At 37.1% G+C, this 24,150-nt stretch overlaps 3 protein-coding genes and 1 pseudogene across 3 annotated transcripts; 1 reads left to right on the top strand and 3 right to left on the bottom strand.

Annotated features, from left to right (window-relative positions):
- Positions 1-99: 99 nt before the first annotated feature.
- LOC143590922 (F-box protein At5g07610-like) lies at positions 100-2,847 on the top strand. The gene is made up of 2 exons (XM_077071266.1): positions 100-523; positions 1,808-2,847. The coding sequence occupies exons 1-2, from the start codon at positions 178-180 to the stop codon at positions 2,716-2,718; spliced, it is 1,257 nt and encodes a 418-aa protein (XP_076927381.1). The 5' UTR covers positions 100-177; the 3' UTR covers positions 2,719-2,847.
- Positions 2,848-9,851: 7,004 nt separating this feature from the next.
- Positions 9,852-13,126, bottom strand: LOC143590912 (putative kinase-like protein TMKL1). The gene is made up of 2 exons (XM_077071263.1): positions 12,397-13,126; positions 9,852-10,472 (listed from the first exon to the last, which is right to left on the bottom strand). The coding sequence occupies exons 1-2, from the start codon at positions 12,896-12,898 to the stop codon at positions 9,877-9,879; spliced, it is 1,098 nt and encodes a 365-aa protein (XP_076927378.1). The 5' UTR covers positions 12,899-13,126; the 3' UTR covers positions 9,852-9,876.
- A 3,216-nt stretch (positions 13,127-16,342) lies between these two features.
- LOC143592696 (receptor-like protein EIX2) lies at positions 16,343-19,682 on the bottom strand (annotated as a pseudogene).
- A 1,820-nt stretch (positions 19,683-21,502) lies between these two features.
- LOC143591907 (acid phosphatase 1-like) lies at positions 21,503-23,125 on the bottom strand. Its single transcript, XM_077071969.1, has 3 exons — positions 22,755-23,125; positions 22,095-22,304; positions 21,503-21,953 (listed from the first exon to the last, which is right to left on the bottom strand). The coding sequence occupies exons 1-3, from the start codon at positions 23,123-23,125 to the stop codon at positions 21,773-21,775; spliced, it is 762 nt and encodes a 253-aa protein (XP_076928084.1). The 3' UTR covers positions 21,503-21,772.
- Between the last annotated feature and the right edge of the window lie 1,025 nt (positions 23,126-24,150).

Below are 24,150 nucleotides of genomic sequence, written 5' to 3'. Positions count from 1 at the left end.
CTAGTAAAAAAAAAGGCTTTTTTCACCCTACTTGTGTCTTACTCGACACAAACCCAGATTCCAGTTGTTGGTCATCATCATCATCATCATCATCATCATCATCATCATCATCACCGCCGTGATCTCAATCACATAGTCACCGGAGCTCCGTCCACCACCCACCATACATCACCAACAATGAAAACCAACATCAAACAATATCTCAAATCCCAAAACCCAATATTATTATCCTCAACCGATTTAGCTTCACACGACGACGTATTAACCGAAATCCTCCTCCGATTACCCATCCGATCACTCCTCCGGTCAAAATGCGTCTCCAAACACTGGCGTTCCTTGATTTCTGACCACCGGTTTGCACTTATTCGAAACCCTAACCCTAACCCACCTCGCGGGTTGTTTTTACAGAGAATTGGTAATGTGGGTAACCCGGAGTATGAGTTTGTGCCGTTTGATCGTGGGAATTGTAATTGTAAACCGCCGTTCAAGAAGTTGGAGTTTGATGGAGATGAGTCTACTTCAGGTATCTATGATTTGTTGTTTTAGTTTGTGTGAATTGTTTTGTGGGATTGGAAATGGAATTGAATGTAATGGTACACGTTAGTTAGGGATTATGTGTGCGTGTCGGTTTTGGGATGAGAATGAACCGAATTCGGAACTTGGGTTTTTGAATTCTTGAAAACTGTTGGGTTTTTCTGTTTTTCGGTTTGGGTTTAGTTTAGTTTGGTTTCGGGTTTTCTATGTGTGCTTGGAACATTTTGGGCTGAAACCGAACCAATATTCGAAACTTGGGTTTTTGAAGTTTTGAAAACTGTTTGTGATGCAGTTTCGGAAGCGATCAATGGCTCGAGAGACTCGTGATTAATCAAAGATCATATAACCGAACCAAAGGTTCAAGAACAACGTTCTTTTATCAATAAACTTAATCAAAAACTCGTGAATAAAGAAACCCTAGCCCCTATTTGTACTAAAGAAAAGAAGATAAACATGGAAATAAGATAAATAAAAATAATAAAAGATATAATAACAAAAATAAAAGATAACGTCATGCTCCTGCATCAGTTTGGTTCAGTTTTTTGGTTTGGGTTCAGTTCGGTTTCGGTTTTGAACATTTTGGGCTGAAATTGAACCAAAAATCGAAAGTTAGGTTTTTGATTTTTTGAAAACTTTTTGGTTCAGTTTTTCGGTTTCGGTTCAGTTCGGTTTTTCCTTTTGAGCTTGAATATTTTGGGCCGTCAATTTTTTGGCACAAAGTAATGATTTTACTTTGAATCATTTTGTAAATTAAATAATTAATAACTAATTGCCTACTGCATATTTGGGCTAAAATATTTGAGTTAGATATTATTAAATTCATATAATTTATTTAAATTAAAGAATGAAAAATCTATAAATTCAGTTTAGTTTGGTTTTGGGCTGAAATCGAACAAAAATTCAACGGTTTTTTTAATTTTTGTAAACTGTTCGGTTCAGTTCGGTTTCGGTTTTTTCTTTTTTAATTTTTGAAAATTTCTTTTTGGCACAAAATAATGATTTTGATCTTAAGTCATTTTGTAAATTAATAATTATTTGACTATTATACATTTGGGATAAAATACTTGAGTTAGATAATTCAGCTAAATTACTTAAAAAACTGTAAAATCCATAAATTCAGTTTTGTTTGGTTTTTTAAACCAAAACTGATTTGTAAATTCGGGTTTGACAAAAACATAAAACCAAACTGTCAGTCATAGGGCTGAATGATCGAACTCGCAGCATTTGGATAATTGCAACAATAACGTTGTTTTGTTTATTGTGTCTGCTTCAGGTATAATTGTGCTTCATTCTTCGAATGGTTTAATGCTTTGTTATAGTTTGCATGAACAGTTTTGTAAGATTACAAAGTCAAATGAATACAATGCTGCATATTATGTTTACAATCCAACAATCAATCAAGTTGTCACCCTTCCGAGACCTAATTTTCGAAGGCGGCCGCGTGGTATGACGTTAGTATTTGATCCTTTGAAATCATGTCATTATAAAGTTATATGTGTTGGAGGACATTACTGGACTGATGATCTTTACACCATGGAGATTTACTCGTCGGAAACCGGGAGATGGAAGATGTCTGGAAAACCATTTGGTAATCAGATTGATACAGAGTTTACAGGTGGTGTTTATTGGAATGATGCGGTTCATTGGATCAACAAGAAAGGGTTTATATTTTACCTGAAGGTTAATGAAGATCGTGTTGATAGAGTTTCGACACCTGTTGTGCATGATGGTTGGAATGTTAAGCAGCATTGTTATCCTCTGGTTGAATCTCGTGATTGTTTGTTGTTTATCGACATATTTCCTCCAAGTTTGAAGCTTGATGTTCATGAAATGCATAGGGACTATTCAGGGTGGTCTGTGAAGTACCATGTTGATCTTAATCAGGTAATGACCAGATTCCCGGAAATAGATAGAATTGCTCTGGCTTTAGGTCATTTCAGGCTCGTGCAGCCATTTGTGATACATTGTTTTGTTGAGGGACAAAGAGAAGAAGACTCGTTTTTGGTGGTGGAAATACCTGGGAAGGCTATAAAGTACAATATTGGTTTGAAGACTTTTGAGGAGCTTTGTGATCTTGAGTTATCTAAACCGTTAAGGCTGTCTGTTGCAAATGATGGGTTTTCAAAACTGGGTCGGTGGCCAGGTGCTTTTTTGTTCTTCGAGTCGCTTTCTAAAGTTTCATGAGAATGTTGTACTTACCTTTTGTTTTGTGGGATACTTGTTTCATATGTGTCTGGTTAAAGTGATAAAAACGTAAACATATAGTTTTTTACTCTAGCTTATTCGTCCTTGATGTTGAAACTTGGGTATGTGAGGTTATCCAGATAGTTAATGGTTGAAGTTTTTCATGGAATGTTGGTATGCATGTTTGATGTGGTTGCTAATGTGTTAATGGAGTTTGATTCATGGTTAAATATCATTGTTAGGGGTAAAAGCTTATGGGGTTGAGTTGTTTTTCAATTAAAGCTTGGTCATTTTATATATTCAGTTTTAATGTTGTAAACGGGTACCATATCAGTTCATGGATGACATGATACCATCCTTGTACTTTTAACGGATAGTTTTTTTTTGTGAAGTAATCTTTTTACCCGGCCTCGTCCTTGGATGACACTACCCTGATGTGTCGGTTTTCATGATTTGTCTACAAGCAACGTAAGTAGGTTCACGTGAGCGGTCCCAAATGTACTCTGCTGATTCAAGGTTTCCTGCTCATAAAAGCTTTGATGTATACATATGTTGGTGCTAGATAGACTGTGAATCTGAGTTTGTATGTTTTGTATCTTAATGCTAAACAAATTAAATGTTAAATGATTCTCCTTAGAATCTGGTTGAATTATTAACATTATCAATAACCTTTATTAACAAAACTGACTAATATTCCACATGCAATCATTTCAGCTAATCATACTTAGTATTATTTAGTCATATTCTCCATAACCATCTTTGCCAGCTAAATATTTAAAGAAAATGATCTGTAATTGGTGAGAGATGAAAGATTATAAAAAATGGAATACTTTTTTTTTTTTTTGAAAATTGACTTTCATTAAAAAAAGACACAACCAATGACTATCACCAAGACGGAGAAAGACGCTGAAATCCAAAAACCAAAACCAACAATCACGTTACATCAAATAAACACCAATTTTTCCAATCCACCACCCCTATCTTAGATCTATTTTTGTACCAAAGAAAACCCAAAGATTTTATATCCGCAACCATTTCTGCCACGTTAGTGCTCTTGCCCGAAAAAATCTTTTCATTCCTAGCCCGCCAAATCCTCCAACAAGTAATGATGACAATTCCATGAATAATCAACCTTTTATTCCCCGTCGCACCACAAACCTTATGCACTTCCACCAAATCATTGACATGAAAAACAAATAGTCTAGGGATGTTGCACCATGAACCAATCGCATTCCAAACGGCCATAGAAATGGAACACCCGGTTAACAAGTGCTCGAGCGATTCCTCATTACTCTCACATAAAGCGCAACTATGATCATCACAATACAAATGACGTCTAGCTAAAGCCTGCTTGGTTGGAAGGCTATCCTGAACGGCCCTCCACATAAAAATATTACATTTTTTCGGGACCCAATCGCTCCATTGGAAACTGGAACTCCCAGCGTCCACAACGGACCGCACCATCCATCTTTTAATCGCCGAAACCTCAAACTCTTTGCAGCTACCAACCGCCCAAGACCATGAATCTTCACGGTCAACCATCACCACCCCTTGAAGGAGATCTTCCAACTCCTGCTTCTCGCTGACCTCCTGATGGGAGCAAGGAGCTCTAAGCCAATCCCACACAATGCGACGAGAAGATCCAGTGACCACCAACCGATCAGCTAACAAGACATTTTTATGTTTTTCTACCGCATATAAGGACGGATACTTGTCCATAACCGGCGCCGAACCCAACCACAAATCCGTCCAAAACCTAACTTGGCGACCATTCCCGACTGTGGCCCGGATCACTCTATTAAAACCCACACCATCAACCTTAAATTTGTTCCAGAACATAACACAATTCTTCCAAACCCCGGGAACCCCATTATTAACCGGAGCAAGCCCCCAACAGCGCGAGGTCCCGTGAATAGACAACACTACTCTTCTCCACATCGCGTGCTGGTCATTTAGAAATCTCCCAAGCCATTTAGTAATCAGCGCTTGATTATTAACCTCTAAACGAGCGATACCTAAACCCCCTTCTTTTATAGGTTTGGTGACTACCTCCCAAGCCACCCAAGACATCTTCCTCACTTCATCCGAACCTCCCCATAAGAACCTTCTCATCAAAGCTTCTAAATCATTGGTAACCTTCTTGGGTGCCTTAAAAAGCGAAAAGTAATAAGTGGGAAGACTATCCAGCACCGATTTAATAAGGGTTAACCGACCAGCAATAGATAACGAATTAACTTTCCATTTAGAAAGCCTCTTCTTGAACTTGGACACAACCGGTTCCCAATTAACCACCCTATTCATGTTAGCTCCAACCATAATCCCAAGATAAGTAAACGGGATTCTACCCGGCTTACAACCCATGAAACCGGCTTGGATATCGATCTCACCATCTTCTACACCTACTCCAAATAACACTGATTTATGGAGATTAATCTTTAGCCCCGAACACAAGTAAAATATGCGAAGAATACGTTTCAAGTTATCAAAATTAAAAGAAGACCACTCTCCCATAATCATAGCATCATCCGCATAAAAGAGATGGGATAAAGTAGGACCTTCGTTAGGAAGAGTAATACCATGAAACGCACCTATATCACAGGCTTGTTTCAACATACCTGAAAAAGCCTCCATCATAATAATAAAAAGAAAAGGCGATAGCGGGTCACCTTGACGAATGCCTTTATGACATCCAAATTCGAAAGTAGGAGATCCATTAACAAGAACAGACGATCTGCTCGCCAACAAGATACCACTAATCCAATCGCACCAGACCGAAGGAAAACCCATCTGAGAAAGAACCGACAACAAGAACTCCCAATTCACATTATCAAAGGCTTTATCGAAGTCAATCTTGAACATAAAAATTCTTCTTTCCCTCTTTTTAGCCCAAGCAATAACCTCACTAGCCACCAAAGGGCCATCAAGAATATATCTCCCGGATAAGAAAGCCGACTGATGCTCTGAGACAATCTTATTCATAACCGTTTTGAGTCGATTCACTAACACCTTCGACACAGTCTTTAAGATACAACCAATGAGACTTATCGGTCTAAAATCCCCCAAAGAAGACGGATTGTTTACCTTAGGAATTAAGGTGATAAAAGACGAACCAACCCCCGAGCAAAAACTTTTAACCTTATGAAAATGATCAAGAATATCCACAAAATCCTTCTCGAACAACTCCCAAAAAAACCGAATGAACCTAAAATTAAAACCATCCGGCCCAGGAGCTTTGTCACCACCGCAATCAAAAACCGCCTTCTTGATCTCATGCACGGAAAAATCACTGATCAAAAAATCCGCCTCCACCGAAGACAAGACCGAAAACCCATATCCAATCAACCGAGGCCGGAGTGTAATAGATTCTTTAAACTTACCAGCAAAGAATCGCAAAACTTCCTTTTTAATGAGAACCGGGTTTGTTTCCCACGCCCCATTCACTTCCAAACCCGGAAAATAATTTGAAACTTTACGTTTATTAATAAAACCGTGAAAAAATCGAGAATTTTCGTCTCCATGAATCGCCCAATTACAACGAGCCTTTTGCTTCAAATCCCGGTAGTAATGATTATCCAACTCGCCTAGCCGTCTTTTAATTTCGCTTAAAGACCATGTCTCTACTTCCAACAAATCCCGGACCTCCAAGGTTTGGTCCAAGTCCCGCAACTCTTGCTCCAATAAAACCCTTTCCTCCTTTTCTTTGGCTTTACAATCGATCGCCCATCTAGTAATAGCAGCACGCAAAGCTTTAAATTTATACAGCAATCTCGCGTCCGGAGAACCATGAAACGAGCCATCAACAAGCGTCTTCTTAACCAACGTCCCAAAATCCTCTCTACCAAGCCATGAATTGAAAAACCTAAACGGTTTGGGACCATAATTCTTGGAAGAACCAATTTTCAAAACCAACGGACTATGATCCGGCTTATTCCTCTCGAGAGCAATATACTCCGCACACGGCCATTCCATAAAAAAATCCCAATTAACGAAGATTCTGTCAATACGGCTTAATTTATTTCCTGCGACAAAAGTAAAACGCCTCCCTTTCAAGGAGTACTCGTGAAGATTCGAATCATCGATGAAGTCGTTAAACTCATCGGCCTCACCCACATTAAACAAAGAATTCCGCCTATCCTCAGCACACCGAACGGAGTTAAAATCTCCTGCCACAATCCACCTCCCATTACCCTCCTCGATCAAATCACGAATTTCCCCCCAAAGAGCTCTTTTAGTAACTAGATTTTGAGGAGAATAAACATTGAGAATATGATATGAGCTACTCTTTCCTTTCACAGTGCCCGAAACAAGAAGCCAATTATTATTCTTGACCACCCTTTCCATACGAAAGACTTGAGAATCCCAGATCGATAATAACCCACCCGACCTTCCAGATGAGGGAACCCAATCAAAAGAATACTCACCATAACCCCAAAACCGACCCACATCCACAGAATCCAAGGAAACAAATTGCGACTCTTGTAAGACAATAAAACTAATCTCGTGATGGACTCGAAGACCTCGAATCCAATCGGCTTTGCTAGAACTCCCTAACCCACGGATGTTCAGAGAAAAAACATTCATTGAACACCATCTTGATAGCCTTCGGAAACAAGAACCTCTCTAACATTAGAATCAAAATCTTGCAAATTCTCAACGCCTAACGCCTTACTCAGCGCAATGGTCTTCTCCAACTCCACCTCAATCGGACCTTGATGTTGCACCAGATCTATACCTCTACCAATCATCGAGGCCTCCTCAGACTCTCCCTCGATGTCTCGAACCACCTCCGTATTAGTAGACATCCCTTTGTTAAGATCCGGTGTTAAGAACTCTCCTTCAACACCTGTCTCGATACCCCTAGTAACATCCGAAGGCACGTGCATAATACCGATAAACCTATCAAGATCAAACATATCGTTATCCTCCCTTGGTCTCTTCTTAGGACGCTCCCTAGAACCACTACCCCCACTTCGATTAGAAAATAAAGACTTCCGTCTGAACTTCTTATGTCCCTTGCCTTTCAACACAGAAACGTTAGTGCTATCAACGTTACCATTCTCAACCGCCTCCTCATTAGAAAGATCATAGGATTTCGAAAATTCACCGACCATCACGTTAGAATTATCGTTCACACAACCATCCAACCCATTAACAGCATGTTCCCTGACAGAAAACTCGTTAGCTTGAGAACCTTCGCCCTCTTCACGATGCACATTATGGGGCTCATCCTGCACGATATTATCATCACACTTATCCTCCTCCGGTAAAACGGGACCATCATCCTCTTCAAACTCTACTACACATTCCGGTATCCATTCCCCTACATCTTCATCCACCCACACTTTGAAAATTTTTCCCCTCCAATTAATGTCCACCCGGTCCACAATCCGTTTGCACTGTTTACTCAACACACCGATGAGAGTATACGATAAGTTGTTCTCTTCACCTGATAAGGAAGCCGGTTGAACCACCTTGCCAAATCTGCTTCCAATCAAATCGAAAACCTCGTCTAACACCAACTGAGCCGGAACCCCATGAACTTGGAGCCAGGCGATCCGACCCTCCTCCACTCCATTTCTATCAGACCAAGGTTCTAAAAACTCAAACCAATCTGACCATTTGTCTTTGTTATTCAGAAAGGCATCCCTATCCCCACTAACGTAGAATACCAACACCACTGAAAGCCCTCCCAGATACTTAATCTCTAATGATCTCCAACCATGCTTCCGAACCAACTTTTTCAGAGACGTTAACGTGTGAAGATTCACCACCCTCCCCGTAAGAGCACATCCCTTCCAATGAGAAAACCGTTCCACCGAATCATCCACCTTAATCTCATCTACTTTGTTCCGATTTAACAAGGAATCAACAAAGGAACGCCCATTACCAACTGATGCATAGGGAACCCCATTCTTATCGGATCCTTCGGAACTAGGGTTTGTTTGACCACTAGGATTTGCATGCCTATAAACAGGGACCGAGGCCGTCTTCCTCCTATTACCAGAATCGGGTCTATGTAGATTCCCACCATCCACAAACCGAGCAATCGCAATAAATAACTTATACGAACCGATCCAAACGTCTGATAACTCATCTTCCAACCGTTTGACATCTTTCACCTCGGAAAACGATACGAAAGCAAACCTCTTACCCCATTTATCCAGCTTCCTAGCAATATAGGAACCTTCGTAACGACCAAAGCTACCCATAACATCTTTTAAGTCTTGCGAAGAACACTTTGGGGGAATATTTGAGACAAAAAACTTCGATAAAACCTTGTTATTACCTTGAGCCTGATGACCATTCCGTTTCCCTTTCCGATTACGTGGATGTTCCCATTCTTCTGAATCCATGCCGCCAAGGGTCGTGGTCAAAGCAGCAGGGTGGGTCGGGGCGGCGACTGTGGAGGGGACTGGGTGACTGAGGTGACTGAGGTGAGGCGGAGAGAGGGAATAGTGGTGGTGACAGAGATGAGGCTGGGTCGGGGCGGCGACTGTGGAGGGTGGTGGGCCGGGAGGTGAGGTGGAGGGGAGGATTTCCGGTGAGATGGCGGCGGTCGGGAGGAAGGGTTACGGGAGAGAAACTGGCCGGGAGGTAGGGTTACGGGGTGACTGAGGTGAGGCGGAGAGAGGGAATAGTGGTGGTGACAGAGGTGAGGCTGGGTCGGGGCGGCGACTGTGGCGGGTGGTGGGCCGGGAGGTGACGGGAGGTGAGGCGGGCGGCCGGGAGGTAGGGTTACGGGAGGTAGGTTACGAGAGAGAGGACGAGGGCGAAGTTCTTTCACTTTCTTCGCATGAAGGGTTACGGAGGTGAGGCGGGCGGAGGTGAGGCGGGGGCCGGAAAAAAAAAAAAAAAAAAAAAAAAAAAAAAAAAAAAAAAAGGCGATCGAAGTCAAATCTCTTTGGAATACTTGATTTGTCATATCTACCAGTTGTATAGAATCTAGAAAACAGTTAAAATCTCTTTGAATATTCTCAATAATTGGCAATTTTGATCTTGTTCACAAAGATGGGTCAACCACCATTAAAGACTCTGACTTTGACCCATTCAAGAACATGTTTGACCCATTTCAAAAACACCCTTTTCAATACAGATGTGTTTATCATTCATCATCTCATTGTTTCCAAGATTTTGACCATTTTGACCATTTACAAATCTTCAAGATTTTGGTCCAATTTCTTCAAGCTTCTTACAAATCTGCTTTATGTCGGGCCGAAGAGAAGGCGAAGGCGAACAACAAGCCAACGCAAGCTGCACAAACTTAATAACAATATCTTCATTAACACGACTCGGTCCACCATTATCATCTTCAAGAACATCCGGATGGTATAGATCCGACATCCGATGATCCAACATTGCATTTCTAACCGCGGTTGGCAAATGCAAATCCTGATCAGGGTTGGCTTTCCCATTAATCGGTTCCTTACCCGTTATTAATTCAAGCAAAATGACCCCAAGATTGTAGATGTCAGTTTCAGTACTAGAATCTTTCATTTTAGTTAATTCAGGTGCTTTATAACCCTCAACAGCAGTGTCTTCTAGCATGTCTTGTGCCGCTGCTGAATTCAAGAGAAGATGTAGGCCAAAATCTGATACAAATGGATGATAATTTCGGCCCGAAAGTATGTTTTTTGACTTGAGATTTCCATGGATGATCGGTTTTTGAAGGCTTGTATGCAGATAAGCTAATCCCCTAACAATGCCTGTTGATATCCTATAAATGATTTCCCATTTGTGCGAGTCCCCGTTCTCATCTGCAAAACAATAATCAAAGAAACATAAGCTACCAAAGAATATAGTTACAGCGTTTTGATTTGTGTTTTGAAAGTGATTATCAAGTCATAATAATCGGTTTATCGTGTTTGAGAAATTATTCAACTACATGAAAGTGATTATAATCAGAATATTTATTTTACTATTAGGTTTTAATTTTCTATTTTCAATGGTAAGGGTCAATTTTGTCATTTCATACCAACTTAACACAAAAAAAGTTAACTTCCATCCATAATAGGCACCAACCATGTTGCGGTCTTGCATAAGTTGGAACAAGTGTACATTACCATACTTGATGACTAAAAGTGAAATTTAAACATACGACATGGACCATTCGTGTAATTCTATTTATAATTTATCTAGGACTTCAAGTAACAAAAACATCTAATTTAGATGTTTTTGTTACTTCTGAGTGTATAAATGTCATGAAAGAGATGTATAGAACATAAACTAAAAAAAAATCATGAAAGCAGCATATTTCTTGTGTTATACCTTTGTATTATATATTTACCAAAATCGTGTCACACAATAAAAATGACTACCTTGTAACTTTTATCTATAATAAAATTTGCTTTTGGTTATTCATACACACTTTGACCTATTCATACACTAGCCGTGTGAGACCTATACGAATCGTATGGTGGGTGTATGATAACATGGAAAAGGATGATGGTACACACACAGAGTGTAAAACTATGACATCCCTAAGATTTACCCTAAAGTAATAGAAGTGATTCTTATTTCTTACATTTATAAGTTAACTGATTTTGACTCTTGAAAGTAAAATGTCGGCCCAAAATTGACATACATTGGAAGTATTATAATCAATGGCATGTGAAGGTTATTAAATATAAGAAGACAATCTAATAAAAACAAAGATCTAAATTGATGACCAGAATGACCCGGCATAGCCTCCCCACACGCATATTATATATTTTATCCAATCAAAAAACCTTTAAATATAGAATAAATCCATATTTTCTATATGAAGAAAACTGCCATGTAGTGATGAACTAATAATTGAGATGAATAGTTTATTATCATTTTGAGTAATTATATAATTGTATTATTATAGAGCCAAAGATTGACTTTTCAAGGGCAAAAAAGTCATTTCACTACATGAAAATTAGGCAATGATACTATTTTGTAAATTTGGTAACAAATTGCTATCCATCACACAGTCCTAATCTTCAAGATATCAACAAGATCTTGTAAACTTTGACACAAAATAATGAGTGGTATAAAAATTGTTTTTAAATGTGTAGAAAGAAAATTTGTACAAGAAAATCATAAAAGGTTGAATATTTACCCCCAAGTAAATAAAATTTTAACCTGCTTAGGTTGAATATGTACAGCAAAATTTGCACATATTACAATATTGCCAGTACTGTAGGAGCTGGCTAACACATAAATTGCATCAAATGGTTGTACAGTACAACCACTGACTGCATTACAGGTACCCTACTGACATAACTTCTGCTTGCATAAGCTATTTATCATTGCCTAAAAATTATGATTGCTCAAACAGGCCACTATTTCATTTAGAATATTTAAACAAAACCCAAAAGTAAAATCAAATCTTTAAAAATCATACACAAAAAAATTGTCATTGCCCAACAAGAACTTTATTTCATTTGAAATCTTTAAGATTACAAAAATAATAAAATAAAATAAAGGGCACAAATAGTACTTTAAAGAAAGCCCAAAAATAAAAATCAAATCTTTATAATCATACACACAAAGAAATTATCATTGGACCAAAAATAACTTTATTTCATTCAAAATCTTAATAAAAAAAACCAGAAAAAAAAGGATAGGTCAAATCTTTTTTTTTATTTTAATCATGCAAATCAAGAAATTAAAGATAAATGTGCATAAAAAAATAAAAAATATATTAGAAATTACCTCTAATAAACTGAGCCAAATTTCCTCTCCTGTAAAAATGATGAACAAGAAGCTTTTCACCTCTAGGTCCAGAATAAAACCCACAAAGAGGCACTAAATTAGGATGCTTAATAGACCCTAGAAGTTGTACCACACGCATAATCTCTTGTACTTTCCCAGTAGTACAAGCTGGCCTCAAGAATCTCAACAACAAAACTGAGTCACCCAACAAGTTTGCTCTATACAAAGTACCATAACTTGACTTCCCAATCACTTCACCAGGAGCATCCAATATGTCAAAACAAGTAAGATCTTCACCACCTTCAAACTTAATAAAATCACCTTTGACTTCTAAATCTTCAACACCACTTTCTTTAAACTCAGGGTTTGCTTCTTGATCCCATGACTTGTTTGTTTTAGACCTTTGACTTCTACAAACACAAATCAAGAAAAGAAAAAATAACAAAACAAAAGAAGAAGAAGATAATGTCGCAATCGATATAATAATGTGTCTTTTCTCCATTTAGAGGATCTACAGCATCTGGGTCGGGTTTAAAGATTCAAATAGACCCCATTTAGGTGAGGATCTGGGAGGAAGTATGAGATATGTTTGGTGTTATAAGAAGACAGAAAGAGAAGACAATAATATTAATATTGTTGAGAAAAGAAGGTTGTTTTCTTCTCTTCTGTTACAAGTGCAGACAGAGAAGATAATGGATGTGGGGCTTTGTCTTATGGGAATCAAATCAGTTTTCTAGGTGCATTTGCATTAAAGAAACCTTTATAAAATATGTTTTTATATTTTTATAACATTGGAAGGTGTTAATTAATTTGGAAATTATTGTATTTACCATTTTTATTAGAAAGAAAACTTGTTGTCGGTTGTTAAATATTAAAATTAAAATAGTATAATATGATAGAATATTATTGTCCTATTTAATGTATGGTTACAATATTTTGAGAGGACATGAGTGACTCAATAAATAAAGATTGATATCTTTATGATCTCTAGTTGGATCATAACGGCGTCCAGGTTTTATCATCAGTGGTCCTTTAGCGTGGGTGAGTTTTCTCCGGAACTGAAGATAACTTAGATGCGCTTAATGGTTCAATACGGCTAGGTTGAGTCAGCTGACGGTGGTCTTTTGTCATTGACCCCATACGGAGTACCTATTCATTCTATGTTTGTTGGCCGTTAAAAAAAAGAAAGAATATTATTATTATTAACTTTTTGTAATAATTATAAAAAAAACTAATTTTAAATATATCTAGTTTTATTTACAAAGCAGTGATTCTATCGAAATAGAAAGTAAACGACCAACCAGTTGCGTCACTACCCAAAACTTAATATATAAAAACTACATTGATTGATTACCTGAAAAAGTTTCAAATTATGTCAGCACATAACTGATTAACAACCCTGACTAACTCAACGTTTTTAATACTCATTATAACTACAAGGCTAATAACTCGAGACAACTTAGTGGGACACGACCCGAGGACTTAGCAACTAAACATATACATAAAACCATTCCACTCATTGCTTCCCATACCGTTAACCATATATGTAAAGGATCCAGACACACATATTCATAATTGAACCGTTAGGCATTCTAATAGCGGTCCGCTATCCTCAAACTTTTAAAGTTATCAAATTTGACACAGAGTTTTCAAGGTGTTACACACTGACATGTGTACGATGAAGGTTGCATCTTTTGTGGTCTCTTCTCACTTTTCGGGTACGTATTTCAATGTCGTTTCGTTTGTTGTCGCTTCTGCCGTTCATACTCATTTGTCTAATTGTTTATTTTGAATCGACCTATTCTAGAAAACTTAAAAATTAAAAATCAATGCATGTTTTAAGTAAATTTGATGGTAGACATGATTGTCATGGATGACTTTCCCCTAATATTAATTGATTTCATGTTTTCTTTCACCTCATACATGTCAGCTTTCCTTTTCTTATAATATGAATTGACACAATGACATAGTCATAGTGGAATCTTACAATTCACAAGCTTTTTGCAAAGTGATGTGGTTTTGTGGATGATTTGCTTTTTTATGTTATAAAATTTTTGGGAATCCCTTATGGGTGGGGTCGGCAAGTTATATGTACTCGGTGGATTTTTCAAATCCAGATCTGGCATTTGGTTTTGAGTCCAAAATTGAAACACCTTGGTTTTGGCATCTTAGGTTTTATATAAAGTTTTAGTGGCATTGATAAAATTTATATATACATATAAACTTGTAAAATGTTTGTAGAATTTATAAACACATAAATTTAATAAAACTGTATACAATAAATATATTTATTTATGATGATTAGTTTAAGTTATGCACAAAGACTAGAAAAGCAACACTAGATTTTAAGTATACAAAAAGATAGTTCTGTATTGTTTTAAGCTATTACAAGAATGCAAGTGTACTTTCAACTTAGAGATGTTGCTTGAATGATATTTGGCGGGTTACAATTGGCCTGGATCCTTTTAATCTAGGAAGCTCAACCTATCTATACCACATCTAGTCCACAATATCTAGGGAAATCTAGATGAAATTTTATGCAGTCCCATGTTTAGTCATATTGTCTAATGTCTAGACAACTCTTAAGGATTTGTCTAAACTCATTTTTGAGCTTTAATATTTTTTTTTTCACACTTTGACTTTGATACTCGTGTTAACAGCGTTGTCTCTGACCTATCTAACATGATTAGACTTTCTTAGGAAAATTTGTTCTTAAATCCTATATATAATTTTGTTAGGTCTAGCCTCTTATCATATTCTATTTTCATATCAGGTTGTTTTTTCACTACAACAAATTGTTATGAATTCTTTGTTTAGCATCTTTAGTTTATAAAGATGACTTAAATTAATAAAATCCTTTTTTTTTTCGTATAGAGTACCTAACAGCCTTTTAAGAAAGGTCCATTGTGGCCCACAAGGAAAGGCAAGAAGCGATAGATGATTACTCTATTGGGCCGCTGAAAGCACTCATGTGGCCCACTGCTATTAACACCTCATCGGCTCATATCATCCTAACCGCCAGCCAAGGACTGTGATTGCCTGCTTGGTACGATGTCCTAGCCGAGTTTATAACTTTAATATAATGTAACACAAAGTAAAAGAATAATGAAAGAAAGTGAGAGTTTAAGGCGCCTTCGTTTCACGGAATGGAATTGGAATTGGAATTTGCATAGGATTTGGAATTTGAAAGAATTGGATTTGGAATCTGAACATTCCAATAGGAATCGGAAATCCAACTACATTCTTAATGCGTTCGTTTGGCAAATGAATAAGGAATCAAGGAGGGTTTTTTTTAACAATGATAAAGGCGAAAACATTTTAGTTTTTTTAGATTTTTTGTTTTTTATTTATATTTTGCGCTATGATTTTTTTATTTTTATTTTTGAATTTTTACATGGGTTTTCTATTAAGATAAAAAAACCCTCAAAAATATTCAAAAATAATAATAAAAATTCAAAACTCAAAATATAAATTAAAACCAAAAAAGTAAAAAAACTAAAATGTTTTATTCGTTGCCTCGTTTAAAAAAAACTCGAGATAAGATTCCAATGAATTTCCTTGAATTCCTCCACATTTGGAAGAATTTGAAATCCCTGTATTTAAAGGAATTTGAAGGAATTGAATTCCAATTCCAATTCCAATTCTTTGAACCGAACACACCAAAAAGGAATTAAAATTCCAATTCCAACGAAACGAAGACGCCATCTCATTGGATTTTAATTCTAATTCATTTGAATTCCCACGAATTATGTGAAACGAACACACCCGAAGTGTTTTTAATATTTCCGTCATTCAGAGAACTAGTTTAAATTATTAAAATTGTTATTGACTTAAGGATCCACAATAAATCACATAATGTAATGAAGTGATAGAATTATAACTGTTGGTAAATAGAACACACACAATAAAATAGAGAACATATGAAATGATCAAAAGCTTTATTTTAATATATTGAATTGCATATGTAAACAAGAAGAACAAGAAACAAACAACTAATCCCAACAACTTGCATGAAACCAAATAGACAATGCAACAACATTGATCTTTATTCAAATTCAAAAAGCATAAAGGCACGACATATAGCTTCTGATCCAATCCGATCCGATCTAAGTTGGCGGCATTCAAAAGGAATTCCTATGACAAGCAAGATAAATCTTGAACCACACATCGGAAAGAAAAGTAAAGTAAGAACTTCTCCATACTTAGCTAGCAAGCAAAGGAGCAACCACTACCCAGAAGCCGACTATAAATCCAAGCAAAATGCTGATTATGAATCCCCAATTCCGTTCATCGTCACTTTGTTCTTCTCCTCTATCTCCCACACTTGAATCAGGTGAAATCCCTTTCTTGTTGCACACAGCAAGTGGAGGCCCACAAAGCGTGTTTGACATGAAGCTTGACTCGTTGAATCCTTGCAGCTGAGCACTTGTTGGGATTTCTCCCGTTAACTTGTTGGAAGACAAATTTAACCAATTTAAGTATGTCAACCTTGACAAGCTCCAAGGAATCATCCCCTCGAGCTGATTCATAGACAAATCAAGAGATTCAAGTAATTTCATGTTACCAATCTCTTCTGGGATTCTTCCGGTTAAATGATTTCCAGACAAATTCAACCAGCGCACGCTTGAGAGGCCCACAAGTTCTTTCGGAATGGTTCCAGAGAACTTATTAAATGAAAGATCCACCATTGTAACTAGATACAAAATGTTGCTATATTGAAACTCTCTTCCTTTAGTCACCAACGATGCACTGCCAAGAAATCGCACCTGAAATGGCATATCATATAGCACAATTGGTCTCGGTTGTTGCCTTCCAGACATTACGCTAAAGTTGTAAAAACATGTTGGGAGGGCTCCTGAAAGATTGTTATGAGCAAGATCCAGGATCTGGATAGACGAAAGACGACAAAGTTCATATGGGATTTCACCCTCCAGCATGTTTGATCTGAGGCTGAGTAGTTTCAGCTTTGTTTCTTCTCCCTCTATTAACAACGGTATGCTTCCAGTGAACTTATTCTCAGCAAGCTCAATAATTTGTAAGGTTTTGGAATTTAAAAGAAATGCGGGTAGCTTTCCTGAGAGATTGTTGTTGCGGATGTTGAGCGATTGGAGGTAAGGTAAGCTCTCTACAGATTGTGGGATTCCACCAGAAAGATTATTATTCTCAAGGTCTATGACTGATAAAGCTTGCCAATTCTTCCAACAATCTGGAATAGCGCCTGACAGGTTGTTATTGGCCAGATCAAGAACTTGTAGTAGTGTGTCTCTTTCTAAACGAGGACACAAGAATTTCTCAAGTGATCCTGAAAGTCGATTGTTTGAGACATCTAGAAGAATAAAGTCAGCTTCATTGAACTTTCCAGGTAATGGACCTTCAAAATGGTTGTAACTTAGATCTACGACTGCAGTAGGCGCAACCATACTAAGATCTTCTGCCAACATCCCTTGGATATTATTGTGAGATATATTCAAAAACACAACATCAGAAAATGAGCTCCAAAACCAACTAGGCATGCTGTCTGAAATTCCTGTGTTGCCTATGTCTAAATCTGTCAAATTTCCCTGTGACCGAATCCACAAAGGAAATTGAGGGCCTAGATTCCAGTTACCTATTCTGAGGACTCCAAGATGGAATGGTGGGGTCCAGTTCTTAACTTTTAGTTTTAGAGTTAGCGCGTTTGCATCTGCCCATAACGTGGTCAATGCTGTGAGATTAGCAAAGTGATCTTGAGTGACATCTCCGGTCAACATATTATGATGCACACTAAAATATTTTAAGTTCCTTAGTTTTCCAAGACTTACAGGTAGGCTTCCATTGAATTTGTTGAAAGAAATCTCTAACCATTCCAATGATGTTAAGTTCCCAACTGTATCAGGCAGCTTACCAGAAAGGAGGTTAACATTAAGCATCACTTCCTTTAAGTATGATAATCTTCCTAAAGAATTTTGGAATCGCACCAGAAATGTAATTGAACGCAAGATCAAAAGTGACTAGGTTTTGAAGAAGTCCAATTCTATCAGGTATACGACCCGACAGAAGGTTAGCGCTAAGCGCCAAATACTCCAACTTTGGTGAATTACATTCACAGAAGTTATCCAGAAGCTTTAATACACTTCCACTAAAAAAGTTCTCTCGAAAATCAATATAACTTAAGCTGCAAAGATTTCCAAACGAGCTTGGAAGCATCTCTTTGATTTGATTTTGTGACAAGTCGATACTAACGAGAGAAGTCATGTTATGAAGACCACCAAGAATTGAAGTTGATAGACTGCAGGTACTAAGGTCTAGGGACACAAGGCTATTAACACTTAACAATCCACTCAAGACGGACGTTGAGTTCATAAAATCATTTTGAGAAACACGAACCACTTTTAAAGAAGTCATGTTTTGAAAACCACCTACCCTACCAGGAACTGGACCAAGGAAAAGGCATCTAGACAAATCCAAGGAAACTAGCTTAGTTAGACTAAAGATCCACCAAGGCATCAAACTGTCAAAAATGTTATAAGAAAGATCAAGGACAGTCAGTGAAGTAAAATTAACCTCGGTTTGATGATGTGGAATTTGAGTAAGATTGCATGAAAGCAGGTGCAATTCTTCTAAAGATGGGAGTGTGTTGATCACTTGAAACCAGTCAGATGCACAACCAAGATCATAGCCAGACAAATCTAGGTATTTTAACAGTTGGAGACTTGACAGCCATCTCATATCGTTCACAGGAACGTTACTTAGATATGGCCCATTTTTTAGATCAAGGACAACCAACATGGACAGATTCCCTAGATGGGAAGGAACTCCACCGTAGAAATGTGACATTGAGAGATTAAGATATCTCAAGTTCTGAAGAGAGCCTATATAACTAGGAATTCGAATAGCTTCAAAATCGTTGCAGCTCAAGTCTAGGTACTTGAGTTGCTTCAACAAGAGCAGTGACCGATTAATGCTTCCTTTAAGCATCTGAGTTGAAGCGTCTTCAAGTTCAGGATCAGGTCCTCGAAGATGAAGCTCTTCGACATGACCGGTGAAGTTATCACAAACGATTCCATCCCACGTGCAACAGTCGATGTTCACACTGCTCCAAGAAGAGAGCCTGTTGGCATCATCTATGAGATCTTGTTTAAACTGCAGAAGTGCCAGCCTCTCATCATCAACGCACAGGACCCGCCCCGGATTGTCATAACACAGACAATTAGAACACAAGGTTGCAGTAATTATTAGAAGCCAAAAATGCGTGTAAGATTTCATATATGTGTCCTTAGGATTTCAGCAAAGCTAAAAACTATGGTTATAAAGGACGTTTGCAGGTTCCTAATGTGTGATTTGGACATAAATAGACTCACACATGTGAGTGTGTCCACTTGCAGTCTTGCATTCACACATTCCCACATGTGGACACAATTGTCATTATTGTTTTAAATAGTGGGGACAAAAAACAAGTTGCAAAATGTCATTTCCATTCAAAAGAATAAGCCCACACAACTTAATAGTTGAAGTCCTTTTATAAATTTTTTGAATAAAGCACTCAATAGACCCCCAAATGCCATCACTACAGGGTGTCCCGATGACATGTTGTCGCATAGATTTGGTCCCCGTAGTGTCATCAGGACTGGTCCATCTAAATGACACCATTTTGCCTTTTCATTAATTCATTAGAGGGCAGTTGAGTCATTGGGCTCATTATCTTTTATATTTATTAGTTTATATATGCTTATGTTTGGGTCTAACACTATAGAACTTATAATGTTTGAGTTTGTATTTAGTTTTTAGTTTGGCCTGTTAGGATTTTGATCGTTTTGGCTGTAGGCCAACAAGCGATTGGGTTGTCTCCAACCGCAAGCAACGGTTATCACAAAACATGTGCTCATCTAAACGTCATGTCTATCTAGTTCGTTTATAAAGGGTTGGTTGGAACAGTTAATTTGTAATCATCTGTGTTAATCACAATCACTTTCAATTATCAAATAAAGTTTCAATCTTTGTTCCATTTAGAAACTTTCCAGATTCTTTGTCCCACGCTGTTACAGAAAGGTGTTCCCACTACTATACAACAAGTACAGTTTCATTCAAAAGAATTACAAACCAAAAGACACTCAATAAAGCAATTTCAAAATACTTTGAAAGAAACTTCTTTCCACTCACCTCCTAACGACTTGAAACTTCACCATCCGTAGACTTTTTGGCGAATTATTATTTTCTCACATAGACTGATTGAATTCGAAAAGGTGCAATCTTTATCCCACCAAACACAGGCCACTAAAATACAACACACTTTTTATATAAAAAATAATATATCATCCATATGACTAGACCACTAGGACTTTTAATTTACAATAATGTCCACCATATGAATATATGACTAATCCCTTGACCAATAGAGGAAGGAATACATTTACTACGCATCTTGACACAGCTAGGCTACAACCCCACTAGTATTAACCTTTATTATTTGTTCTCCATTTGCAAATAAGTTAATTTACTTCATGTTATTAATTGTGATTTAGGATAACTCTTAACAAATGGAACTTGGTTTCTTATTATATCTAGTTAGTTCGTTTTGATATTTAAGGTCACTTTGTTCAAGGAAATATCAAGGTTAAGTTTCCATATGTAATAAACATGTATTCTTATATTGTCTTTTAAAGGCTGTAACAAAATTTTACTCTCCCAATTAATCTTGCCTTGTGCTAAGTTGTTGCAAGGAGTTCACCATATTGATAAACAATACCTTTTAGTACATAATGCAATTGAGTCAGCCCAAGCTCGAAAGTGACAATTACCTACCGAGCTCGAGCTTGAAGTTGATTTGCCTATTTATTTGGGAATTCAATTTCATAATTAGCTATTCAATTTATGTTTTCCATTTAGGGCCAGGCCTTTTATTAGACTTGCTACGCTGTGTTCCCGGACTCACTTAACAAAAGAAAGGAAATGAAAGGATCAACTTCCTTTGTTTTCTCTCCTTAAGTAAAACTCGAGAACACAATAAATTTTTTCTTCCTTCTCTTTCAAAAAAAAAAAGAAAGAAAATTTCTGGAACACAATAATTTTTTTCTTTTATTCCATTTTCTTTCTTTTCCTTACTCAGTGAAGTCGGGAAAAAGGAGGTCTCAGTGTAATGATTTCAGTACTCTAATGTTCTTCTTTAAGTTTTTTCTTTCTTTTTATTGCTTATGCCCTTCCGCAAGAATTAATTAAGGCCTCATTGATCTCCAGTTAAGTTTTGAGCTTCCAGTTTCATAATCGAACCAAGCTAGGCTTGATGGTGTATCAGGTTGGCTCGATGACTTCCATGGATTGAAAATTCTACTGGTAAAAACAAACTTACACGTAAAAAGGATATTTAAAAATTTTGTGACAATGAACTATGTATAATCAATCAAGCTGGTATGTGATACATAGGGTTCGAAAGCTTAAACGATCTGCTAGCCGCAGCAATGCCTATTAAATCGCTCCATTGGTCTCCATAGTTTCCAAGAATTCGAAATCCCTCCTCCGTTATCTCTTTCCTTTTACCCGACTTAAATGCAGTTGCCGATTTTTCACGGTCGTGTTCACCCCTGTGAATTATTCAAAAGGGTTAAATGTAAATGTATATACACAAGCAACATACGTTAGGCGTTATCATTTCAGGAAATGTTTTGTGTATTATATTGTATTATAATATAAAAAGATGTGGAAAGGTTTTAATTATAACTTACCTTAAAATGAGTCTATCCCATTTCTGATATCCTGCATGTGCTAAATTTGTAACAGTAATGTTCCTTTTGTCTTCGTGTCGCCCTGTCAACAAGATGATCTTAAAACCGAGCCTTAATATCTCTTCGTATAGCTTCAAACTGGGTTTAATCGCCGGTGCCACTCCTTCAAGAATCCATTTGTCGAATTGCTCATTGTTGAAAACTTCCAACCTACGTACGTCCCAACAAAAGTTCATACAAGAATTTTCTTCAAAATCATTGTTTATCACTTTTTTCAGAAAACACAAGAATATTTTGAGACATTATGGAAAGATTTACAATATTTATCTTGTTTCGATATCAACAGGAAAAGGTGCGAATTATAGCCAAATTTGTTCTTGATTGTGGCAAATCAGATTTCTTAAACGGTTTAAAGTTTTCGCCATAATTACTTGAGTTAAAATCTTGATGATGGTATAATATTTTTTGAAATAATTAAAATTAAAATCTTTAGGGTGGCAGCTATATATTTTCCCAATCATTAAATTGTGCAAAACAAAATTTCTTGAATTAGAATCTTGATGATAGTAAATCATTATTTCATGAATGAAAATCTTGATTATGGAACATCAAGATATCAGGAATCAGAGAACCATAACAATGATTTATCCAGAATAGTACCCGTAACCATGGTCCGAATAATACGGAAGATTCGAGATCAAAGTTTCATCAATGTCGAAAACCCAAGCATCCATTCCATCTCCTCTCAATTCCAGGCTCTTTGCATAAATTCCAGACTCTTTCGAAACCTTTTCAAGATCAACGTTATAAGACCGACCCAACATATAATCTTTCACATAATCCACACATTCATCTGGAATCGTTGTCCATGGACCCAAATTGTTTGCTTCAATCGCGACCCTCCAACTTGTGCAATGTATGTCAATGTCATCGCTCATGTTCTTGAGTCGGGATTCCGAGAATTCAATGATCAAAGGTCTTGGAAGGAGGTCGTCGAGATCAACATTCATGCTTTCTTGACTAAAAGCCATGGAGAAAAGACATAAGAACATTGTGGATCCAAGAAAATTCATGTTTCTAAGATCCAAACGAATAAAATCAAAAGATTTTTGTTCCGATGTCTCCTTGATTCCAAGAACTTGGAAATTTGGTTGAATGTGGTCCTAAAACGCCATCGGCTGAGCAGTCCGAACTCCGGTCTGGTTAGCCGGTTGGTGAAAAGAGGAGATGGATTGCTCAATGCGTGGAATTGTAGTTGAATTTATATAGTTTTGTGATGATTAGTTATGACCAGTGCTTTTTTTGGTCATAATAATCGACTGACCTAAAATCTATGCATTGAGCTATTGGTACTTTCTGCTTCATAAGCTCTCAAAATTATTTGGCTGGAATAGTTTTCACCTACTTGTGTTACGGTGTAATTATGATGATATTATAACCCTACGTATCATATTCTAATATTTTATCCAATAAAATTTTATTTTAGAAATCAAATCAGTTAAGACAACATAGTCTGGCCAGAGTGGGCATCGGAGCTCTCCAAATTTGGAGAGTGCGGTAGCCTAAACAAGAAAGTCGTCGTTCTAGAAAAACTAGTAATTTGCTAAACTAAAAATATAATTAATTAATGCCGATAATACGAGCTATTTTAGTATGTTTGGGTTCTGGTTTAGGTTGAATACGAAGAGCTCGTTTAGTCGTTTATCCATTCAACCTAGTTATTCTGTTTTAATAAACGAGTCAACTCATCAAGTCACGAGCTGACTCGAGTTGTAAATGGTAATATTCAGGTCGATGGAAATTTTTTTAGCCAATTCAACATGTATCTAAAAGTGTTTTATGTTTGTATATTTCTATATCTAAAAGTATTTTATTGTCTATATTTTTTATATCTCATTAAACAAAGTTCTAAATATATAGGGATAAATACAAGGCCACACAAACGGGCTTATAGCATACATACGGGCTTATAATAACAAATACAAGGCCACTCTAGGTGTAACTGTTGATGGATATTATGGGGAAATCCTTTACGAAGGAGATGATAAATATATTC

Source organism: Bidens hawaiensis, unplaced genomic scaffold (assembly GCF_021521415.1).
Source record: "Bidens hawaiensis isolate Kalapana, Puna unplaced genomic scaffold, B.hawaiensis_p1.1 tig00001685_1, whole genome shotgun sequence".
Lineage (NCBI taxonomy): Eukaryota > Viridiplantae > Streptophyta > Magnoliopsida > Asterales > Asteraceae > Bidens > Bidens hawaiensis.
Note: the sequence above shows the minus strand (reverse complement) of the source record. Positions and strands in the feature narration are given on the sequence as shown.